At 40.3% G+C, this 11,085-nt stretch overlaps 1 protein-coding gene across 1 annotated transcript in view; it reads right to left on the bottom strand.

Annotated features, from left to right (window-relative positions):
• Positions 1 to 3,679, bottom strand: part of thsd7aa (thrombospondin, type I, domain containing 7Aa) — a 98,310-nt gene extending 94,631 nt beyond the window's left edge. The window contains exon 1 of the mRNA XM_027133900.2: positions 3,180 to 3,679. Coding sequence (XP_026989701.1) covers positions 3,180 to 3,297 — 118 coding nt within the window. The 5' untranslated portion in view covers positions 3,298 to 3,679. The remainder of the gene's footprint in view (positions 1 to 3,179) is intronic.
• Between the last annotated feature and the right edge of the window lie 7,406 nt (positions 3,680 to 11,085).

Below are 11,085 nucleotides of genomic sequence, written 5' to 3'. Positions count from 1 at the left end.
TAAGAATGAAAGTGAAGGGCTGGATGGGCAGGGCGGATGGGGGAAGGGTGTCTCTGAGGTCGGCAAGTATACAGGCCATGACTGAACACAATGCAGACTGACGAGCCGGTCCAGCCCTGTCCATTAAGATCAGCATGTGTAAGCGTATGTGTGTGATCAAGCATGCAGTTGCTAGACATTTCACTCACCTTGGATGAATGGATAGCCCAGAGGGGTCTTGAAAAGTATCAGTACAGTAATTACACATTAAGAAGTAGTCCTGAAGGTTTACAACAGCCAAATATATATTTATTTTGTTATTTAAGCACATATAAGCCAGGTCCTATGCTGACCTTCTGTACCTGTAAAAGTTAAGAAATGCAACTAAGGAATTGATGGAAATGAAATGAAATCCTTATTTAATTCCCAAAATCCATTTACTTCCCAAAATCCTATAACAGCACATCCATCCTTGTTTTTGTGGGGGTTTTTTATTATTTGTAAATGTATAAACCTTTAAAGCTATGGAATATCGCAGAAAGTCATTTCCTATTACAGCTAATAGCACATTAGTAACAGTCATTTCTTTCACCGGTCTCTCTTATTTTTCTCCTTCTCTCGTCCTGACGAAAATAACACGGCTTGTCATATTACAGAGAAACTGGGACACACAAAGTCCCCTGTCCTGAAGACTATCCTGTGGTAGAAAGTCTATAGACCATTACAAAGTGCTGACAAGGAAGATTCCTTACGTTATGAAACGTTAAATAGCCATTTACAGAAATCTGCTCCTTATCAGTAATAAGATATTTTTCTATGTCAAATCACAATAGCAAGTTTTAATTCTGTTTATTATTAGCCATGAAATATATTAGCTTGTATTTTGTATCCACCTTAGACGTCCCTGAGGATGATTCGTTATTAACATTTTAGAAAAAAAGCACACAGATAAAAAATGCAGCCAGCACAATTGTCTGAGGTGCTGTTATAGAAATGTAATCAACACCGTCTGACCGGTCTGATTTGAGAATTCGACGGAGCTGCGGTATAATTAGTGGTGACGATTCAATAAAGAGCTAGTATTATACGCCTGCGATGAATTGTGCAAAGTTGAAAAGTCAGCCAACGGCTCTTGACAGCTCTGTGTTTATATCTAAATAATTAGACTTAATTAATGTAAGGGGGGAAAAAAAACTCTTTCTTCTAGTTCAAAGCAACAAAGATGAAACTGTGCAGGAGTACACCTCCCCCTGTTTCTATCATCATGCACACATACACACACATGGCACGCTTCCTTCCAGAGGGAAACATGGGAATTCTCACACAGCCAATCACATCACTCCTAAGCACATTAGTGAAGAGAAGCCCCAGTGGTGCACCATATAACATAAGTGTGCTTATCCATCATAGGCACAAAATTTAATGCACCTTCATCCAAAAACTGATTTTGTTGTCTCATTTGTCCCACAATGAGACCACTTTCAATTGGCAATAGACTTTTTTTAAGGTGCTTGGCGATGCTCTGGAAGGTTTGGCAAGGACACATGGACCAATAGAAATAGTGAAAGAAAGACATGCAGTGAGAAGGGTGTGTGTGTCTGTGTGTGTGTGTGTGTGTGTGTGTGTGTGTGTGTGTGTGTGTGTGTGTGTGTGTGTGTGTGTGTGTGTGTGTGTGTGTGTGTGTGTGTGTGTATGAGAATAAACCCAGGCCTGGGCTGTATGTAGGTTATGCCGTCTCATCACTGCTTAATCTCCTGCATTCGTTTAAAAAGATTGAGTACTTTCATATCACAGTGCTGATCTCTCAAGCTGCTGTATTTCACAATGAAAACAGATGCATGCAGTGTACAAGTAATGAAAGATCATGCTGAACATGATGTACCTGTTATGTCAGTGCTATAGAATGCCATAGTATTTGTCACTAGACAAAAATATATATTAATGAAACACAGAATTCATCACATGAAGCATGGATCTTGTTAATCTATAACCAGTTATGGAATCTGCCACAATGTCTCATTGATCATGTCCAGGAGGATTGAAACAGACCCTGCTGCATTGATCCAACCCCATCTGGCTCGGGCCATGGAGCAATGGGGATCCTCCATTGATCCTGCAGCCTCGTCCAGCCATAAGGTGATGCATTGATCACTTTATACTGGACACAGGAGGTCCTGCTTCTACTAAGCCATTGATTAGCAGCTTCTCCACTTGCTCAACTATGAGACAATGGGCAAATGACCCATTGATCCCCAGGTTTATCAGAGGAGACACACTGGTTTGCTATCCAGCCACCATGAATCCACTTCAGACCCTCCGGTCTGTCCGGTGCCTTCCCCCACCATGAGGAAATGGTGTTATCACAAATCAACTGCAGGACGAGTGGAAATGGGGAGAGGGGAGAGAAAGGGAGGGCTGGAGGAAGAGAAAGGCACCACCCAAAACAGACAGTGTCATTCCCTGTCCATGTGCAAATAAAGAGACGCTGCAAACGGGACACAAGAACAAGACTTCTGACTTTTTTCTATGTCTGGTCAGTGAGTGAAACCCTACTGACTTAATCCTTATCCATCCACAAACACATCGGATACATCAACACCACTACAGCCCACCATCACAATTAAGCTGTGATGCTTTCTTCACATCTCTTTAATTAATCATTCTTCTTTCCCTCATATTCTACATGCACTAATATGATAGCATATTGATTCAGGTTTCAGTTTCCTTTAGACAGACAGTAAGAATGCCTCACATTTCCTGGAGAACAGCAGGAGATCTAATTATATTCTCTAAGTGAGATAGAAGGTCTCGTACCTACAGGACTTCCATTAACCTCCACACTTGCGTCTGATAAGTGATTCCGTCAAATACTTCACTTCTGTTCATTTTAACTGTAAAGACTAGACACTTACATGAAGTAAGTGCTATATTTCTTTTTTTATCTGCTAGTTTAATTTACTAACAGCACCTAATATGTCTATTAGTCTGGATCACTTTCTCACTTATACAGTAAGTAGCTTTAATTAAAAAGCAGTGCTGTGCAATTATTACTTTCTCAAAAAAAAAATCCTAAATACTTTCGCATAAAGAAAAGGAAAGCAAGTTGAATTCCTCATGAAGCAACTCAATACACACACTTAAGTGGAATGATGGGATGAAGTAACTGATGGATGGTCCCAAGAGAAAGGAAAGAGCTGTACCTGTTTCCCAGATGTAGGTGGGTTTGTGGTTGGCGATGGTCTGTGCTTGAACATCCAACAGTGCCAAGGAGAGCAGAGCTGCCATGAGGGACCAGGCAGCTGGCAGTGCCAGCCTCATGGTTTCAGTGTGGCCACTTAGATCCACGGCAGACAGAGTCCACTGCACACGCGCTCACACTTACAAACACTAGAGATGAGCAGAGGGTGTAACGCGTGCCTGCTATTGTCCCTCACTCTTGCTTGTACAAACGCGATTCCTCTAGGAAAAGGGTAATCCACTGGGCTGTCTCTGCTCCTCCTGTTCCTTTCTCTTTCTTTCTCTTTCAGTCTCTTCCCCTGCTTTGTGTAGGTGAATAGAGGAAAAAAGAGAAAAAGTGAGAGAAACAATAGGTCCCTCAGCTCAGGCTGCTGCTGGTGCGGTTACTGCATCCTGCCTACACCGCACTAATGCAGCACCTCCCACTCTCTCTCCCTCTCTCTCCCTCTCTCTCTCCCTCTCTCATTCTCTCCCTCACACAACCCTCCTCCCTGCCTCTCTCCTCACCTGCTATCTCTCTTTTGCGTTGCCTCACTACTTCACATCTCTGTGCCTTGCTCTTTCTTTCTTTAACATATTCACTTCTTAGCTGTTCATACCATCTCTCTCTCTCTCACTCTCACTCTCTCTCTCTCTCTCTCTACTCTCTACTCTCTCACTCTCTAAGGATGTCCTACAAACAAGCTTTAAACAACGAAGGAAAGAGAAGTGTGTGTGTTTATGTTTGTGTGTGTGTGTGTGTGTGTGTGTGTGTGTGTGTGTGTGTGTGTGTGTGTGTGTGTGTGTGTGTGTGTGTGTGTGTGTGTGTGTGTGTTTGTGTGTGACAGAGAGAGAACAAGAGCTAGAGTAAGTACCACACAGTAGCTTGGACAACAAATAAAAGCAGAGGAGGCATTAAACTGTTCTCTCGACATTGAGAAATGGAAGGGGAAAGACAGCAAAAACAGCAAGCCAAGAAGAATAAAGCCCAGCATGAATAATTGAAGAAAATCTTCTCCAAATTTGACCTTGATATGAGCCGTTGACTAAAAGGTGAGTTATGGGATTCTGTCTACGCAATCATTACAGAGACAGTGCCTAAGGCATCTTTCTGCAAATTCAATTCTGAATAGGAACATGTGCTACATCAACATGTCAGCACATAAAACCCGACACCAGTCATGCGAGATCAATGGGAACTGCTGATTTTAATATTTAGTATATTAGTATACTGCTGGGTTAGGGCTAAGCTGCTCACAAACACTGAGTGGGTCCAGCATTAGATATACACAGATCCAAGCTTAGCTGAATATGAAATATATTCATATATAAGCAATAAAACTTTGGGGAAGGAGGTTAGTGATGTGAAGTGACATTCCAGTAATGACAGTATTTTAGTCCACTGATACAGCCCAGCTAATTTTCCAATGATAACAAATTGTTGTATATCAGTAAACAACATATCATACTTTGCTTTCTATTTATTCCATTTATTGAGAAATACAATGTTGAACATCTGAAAGACAGGTTTCCTGCTATCATTTACATTATAGTAGCTATAAACAGTTATTCCCACAACAACTTATAGTTTTTCCAACTTTTGTAGTAAACACACACACACACACACACCAACACACACACACACTACTAAGAAATCAGGAACTGCAATGGCCTCAGAACTGAAGACCTTTAAATGATGGGAGATTGTTGTTGAGATTACGTCTATAAATGTTAAAGAAACAACTTTTTAAGGAAAGATTAATTATATAAAACAATGTGAATCATTAAGCCAAAGGTTAGCCTGAATTGCTAAGCTAGGCCGTTTTTACCAAAATGGTGGGCAAAGTGAGCCAGATGATGTGGGGTAAATTGAACCAGTGGTTGGCAGACACTGACACCTTTGCGGAGTTCCTTGAACATCTGATTCAGCATACCAAGTGCTCCTCTGACCATTCCATACTGCTACTCCTTGATAACCACGAGGCCCATATTTCACAGAGGGCACTGGATTTAGCAAAGAGAAAGGGGATTGTTATGCTCACAATTCCACCCCACACATCTCATCACCTGCAGCCTCTGGACAAGAGTGTCTATGGTCCATTCAAGACCTATTATAACAGAGCTCTTGATGTTGGATGAGATCTAATCCATGCAAAACAGCAAGCATATAACACATCCCTGTATGCTTGAACGAGGCTTTCATGTCAGCAATGACACCATGGAATATCTGTTCTGGATTCAGGTCCACAGGGATTTTTCCTTACAAGAGAGATATTTTCTCTGATGCAGAGTTTGAACCATGGTGTCAAACAGACCAAACCCTGATGTACTTCTGAAGAAGATCAACCCATGGCTTCAACCTCCACCTCTGCTGAGTTGCCTTCACAGGCATGTTCTTTAACATGTGGGGCAAATTCACTCCTCACCTTCTTTGGATATGTGTCTCCCACTGAAATTCTACTCTTTCCCAAAAGTCAGCAGCCTAGGGCATAGACACAGAGAAAGCAGGTAAAGACAAGGATCCTGACTGATACACCTGAAAAGTAGGCAATAAAAATGGAACATGAAAAGAGAAAAAACTAACTGAAGGAAAAACAAGTAACCAGCACCAAAGAACAATGAAAGTCCAAGAAGAAACAAACCAGGAAGAAAAGTGTACAGCAGATCTGAGGAGAGTGATGTTCCCATCCCACTTGATGACACTTCTGAGTGTGAAAGCTATCAGGATGAGAGTAGTGAACCAGACATCTCAGATCTGTCAGTTGGTGACTTTATAATTGTGAATTTTGCTACCAAATGCAGCAGTTACCATTATATCGACTTGGTTGAGAGCCTTGTGGGCATTGAAGTTAATGCAAGATTCCTCAGAAAAATCTGAGGGAGCACTGGCAAAGACAAAGTCATCTTTGTGCTGAAGAAGCTTCCTAAACCTCAAAAGGTTGGAGGAACTGCATGGAGAGAGCAACTCATATTTCCCTGCAACCTTGATGGATGGAATGTCCAATAGTCATTTTCATTTTTCTGAGGTCTGAAAGTTCAAACAGTTCTTTTCTTCTAACAAGTTCAAAATTGTGAAACTGTTTAACAAAAGTGGAAATTAGAACCGAACGTACTGGTGGGACGTTCTTTCTGCCCAACACGTTCATGTGTGTATACAGTATGTGTGTAATTGGACATGACTTGGTTAACAGCACAAGAAATACAGCATATACTATAACCATATTTCTTGTTGCTGAAAATTTTGCTGGCAGTCCTTAACAGAAATGTTTAAAACTATTGTTCACCAATACAAAAAAATAAAAGTTTAAAGGTAAAATTCAACTTTAATTGGTTTGTTTTGTGTTGTTTGAGGTACTGTAGCTTTAATAAATAACATTGTTTGGAAAGGTAAGTGTATTGTTAAATGACTTTTTTAAAAGTTTTTTTGTATTATACTTGCATAAAATAGGATGGTCAATTTACCCCCAAATGGCTCAGTTTACCCACTGACTCGGATCAACTTACCCCTAGCCTGGGGTAAGATGAGTCACATAAACACGTTTTTTCTGAGGTCATATTTTCAAGGCTCTATGTTATAGGTGCATTCTTATATTTTCAGTTGATAGGCAACATCCCAAATTAACAGTAGATGTCTTCATTGTACTTCTGTCTAAATTTCCCTTGCCTGGATATCCACATAAGTAAAAACTGGCTCATCTTACCCCACTCTCCCAACTTACCCACTGGGTCATCTTACCCCACTCTCCCTAATAACATGTTTTACCCTTACTCCCTTAACGTGATTAACTAGAATGAGAGTCCCTTAACTAGAATGAGAACATCATTATAAAGCTTAGGTTTGAATTATAGTTTGAACCACTGTCCAAAAAAAATATAACAATCACAATTCAATAGCGCTGTGTTTACAGTAAGAATGTTTAATGTGTAAATACATTGCTATGTCAGACTTACATGTGTGTAATTGAGAGAGATGCACAAACCACTGGATACCCACTGTGTAACACCCCACCCCACCCCCAAAAAAAAAGGCCAGACGCTTGCTAATGTCCATTTCAGTCATTTCACACTGATTAGGATAATAAAGGAAAGAGCTCACCCCCTACTGACCACGACACAGAGAGAAAACCATGGAACAAATTTGCCAAACTGCAGCACCAACAGACGGCAAGCACGCCAAGTGCCACCAAGCCAACAAACACACACGCACAGAATAGATGCCCACCCCTGAAATGGAAAAGCACACTTCTAATTTTCTGACTGTCATGTCAGTTGTCAGGGGAAACAGGTTAATAGACATTTTACACTTAATTAACTTTTACAAACCTTGCACATATAATCGTATGAAATTTTGTATTAAAATATCAATATCTCTACACATGCCAGTAGCCCATGAGGGTCAGTTTGGAATGGCAATGGGCCAGGAACAGAACATTTGGCTGGCATCCAGGAATGCTTCTGGTGCAGACAACATGGCACTGCAGCTGGTGGGTTTGTCATAGTAAGTGTTGTGCATCCGCACATAGTATGCTCCATATGTGTGTTTGTGTTATGTGTGAGAAAGAGAGAAATCCTGGAGCAAGTGGATGATATCTATGGTATGGCGTGGTTGAAATCTCAAACCTGATTGGTCAGAAGGTGGTGATTAATACTCTATTCTAACAATAGTAATTCACATTACAGGTTAATATGCATGTGTTCGTTTTAATACGTTGTAGTTGCTCTAATAACAACTAATCACACTGACTTTTATTGTGGATGCTCTATGTAATCAAGGTCTAAGAATAAATGCATTAGAAAAAATTGTTTGAGTTTACTGTAACAGTGAGGAAGATTCGGCAGGTGAGTGTGGATCTATGTGCAGAGAACTTTATTCAGAACTACAATGTTCCTTAATATTTATAAAGTGTAATCATTGATAAATAGTTGTGGTATAAGGAGAATAAAACTCCGCAACATGCTGCCATGGTAACAGTAATATATTGAGCCATAACACACCAAACTATCACTGAATAAATTCCCACAACAGTTTTTTTTTTCACCAAATTACTCCATCTCAAACATACTGTATGGCCACCCAACCGTTTCATTCACACATTTATGCATCAGTGAGATCAGTGAGAGTTCCAACTGGTCACTGCAGCTGCAGAAATAGTGAACATCAGCAAGAGTTACAGAAAGGAGGTTGGTGAGACAAAAAAGGGTCTATTTAGAAGAAACAAAGCAATGCATTATAAAGAACAAAGCTTCAGAAGCAAAGAAAGAAGAGACAACAAACATATGAAAAAAGACCACAGAGAGGAAGAAGGGCAAATCAATGAGAAAAACAATGCTCTTTTTCCAAAAGTGCAATAGCAGATGCACACAGCACTGCAGCCTGATTATTGTGCATGCCTAATTCATACAGAGCTAGAAAAACACATTTATCCCGCTGTCACACATGCTCTCTTTGCAAGCTATGAGAAATGAGCCGAGCAATGGCAGGGGCGGCAAAGCAATTCCACAAAGCTCTCTCACAATAAGACAAACACTGAATGATGAAAGGCAGCTACAATGTACAGGATGTAAGTGTGTGTGTGTGTGTGTGTGTGTGTGTGTGTGTGTGTGTGTGTGTGTGTGTGTGTGTGTGTGTGTGTGTGTGTGTGTGTGCGTGTGTGTGCGTGTGTGTGCGTGTGTGTGCGTGTGTGTGCCAGGGTGTGTTTCCCGCATGTCTCAGTTATTTCAGTCCAATTACATTTTGATGAAAATAATTAACAGCCTGATTAACACCATGTCATGTCTGGGAGATAAATTACCCCACTGTCGTGCTATGTAGTTAACACACTACAATCATTAGAAAAAATGAAGATCTAACATGAAGCTGACAGATCAATGTAAGGCATAAAAACACACACACTCTGTGGGATGTTTCACTAAGCGGTAGATCTTGAGGCATGCCTGGAACCTGTGTAACTTTTTTGCAACCCCTGGAACGTTGTGCAACCACTGTGTAAATGCAAAAGAACAGAGCAAAATTTAGGTCACCCCATACGCTACAGTATAGAGTTTAGCTTTTGATCTCATTTAACGCACTTAATTAAAATTACAAGTAATTTTCCAAAACCTTCATACAATAAATGTGGAGGGTTAGAAGAGGAAAAACCACCTATATACTTTATAGTTTTTATTATTTTATAAATTATTTCTGAAGCCTCACAGCTTCAGGGTCACTGATTCTATCTTTTATCTTCTAGCTTTTGAATGTTCTCTCCCTGTCCACATAAAGTCTCTCTGGGTTCTCCAGAATGGTGGTAGGTGTATTGACTATGACTGAGATAAATTAAGAATTGAAGTTTATGAATGAATGTTAACTTAATGAATATCCAAAAGCTCTAGTTCTCCTACATTTCCTCTGGGTTTTCATGTTTCTTATCAAGTAACCATCCAACTAACCAAGATTCCCACCCAATGATCCACCACAAAAATGACCAGGATAATTGGGTTACATCGGGCAAATGGACAAATGTCTATGGCTGTGAGTTTGACTGAGGCATGATCATGTTTATTATTTCTGTTTCACTGTCATCATGAGACCTATTCTTGGTTAAAAAAAAAAAACAACAACAATGTGAGTTACATTTTATTTGTACAGCATTTTCACAAAGCGTCTTTACAGAAATCTGGATGCTGATTGAGGTTCCTGAGGAAACAGTAGCTAAAAAAATTCAAAGGAAACCAGACAACAGGTACAGACTTGGCGAATACAGAATGTGCACTGGATATCCTATTTTGAATTCGATAGGAATAAACCAATAAAACAATGACATCCATACGAAATTTGAAGACATGAGTAAACCCATAGAAAATGTGGTAAATGACTTCAAACAAGCCCATCTTCTTGTGATCATATCCATATCTAAGTAGACCTGACAGGCTGGTCATGCCCCAGTTTGTTCTGAAAGGAGCATTGATGGACCGACACATTTTTCAAGACAGAACATCTGGGGGGAGGGGGATGGAAAAATCAACCAATCAAACTGTTGGGGTATGTCCAGCCATGCTGATCCAATTTAAATATGCAAAATATGCATTTAAATATGCAAATGTTCTCTGAGTTGCGGGGGGGAGATTATGAGAAAAAGAAAAAAAAAGGAGAGCATCCTACTGCAATTTGAACATTTAGAATTGTTTAGCCTTCAATTAAGGATTTGATTGCAAGTCACAATGAGGTGTGAGACAAAAACAGTGCCAAGAGGCAAGATCTGATGAAGAAATAAAAACCAACCACTCTAGACTCATGTACAATTGGTTAAGGCTTGTAGCATTGCTTAAAAAATAAAGTCTCAATCAGTGAGGAAAAGCAATAGCAAATTAGAAAGGGTCCAGCTGGAGCTGCTCCAAATGTTTTTCCCTAATGCCTGGATAATACACAGACAGCCAAAAAAAACAAGAAACAAAAAATAACTGCTTGTACTGTCACAACGGATTTTCTGCATGACTATGGAACCAGAGAGCTAAAGAAATTGGACATCAATTTCTATTTCTTTTTTTTCCCTGACTATTGCTGAGGTGTGTAAATCCATATGCGTACCAGCTGTTGTTTACCCCAAAATCTGCCCATTCAGGAGCAATTCACCCCAGTCTGTAAGCTGCAAATAGGTTGCCAATAATGGATTTGAACCTTCCCATAAATGCTAATCTAAGCAGCTCGAATTTGTCAAAGCAAATCAAGCTTGAAATGGGTTCAGCCAGGCACACTCCTCCCCAAACCCTAAACCTGATCCTGACTTAGCCCACCATGCTGCTATTGTCTTCTGCCAGCACATAATCAAACACGGAACAAAGGCTTCATGGGACACCTCCTTCTTTAGACACCCAGCGAACCCTACTTCACAGAACTGTAAGGAGGGGCAG

This window comes from Tachysurus fulvidraco, chromosome 7, assembly GCF_022655615.1.
Source record: "Tachysurus fulvidraco isolate hzauxx_2018 chromosome 7, HZAU_PFXX_2.0, whole genome shotgun sequence".
NCBI classification, from domain to species: domain Eukaryota; kingdom Metazoa; phylum Chordata; class Actinopteri; order Siluriformes; family Bagridae; genus Tachysurus; species Tachysurus fulvidraco.
Note: the sequence above shows the minus strand (reverse complement) of the source record. Positions and strands in the feature narration are given on the sequence as shown.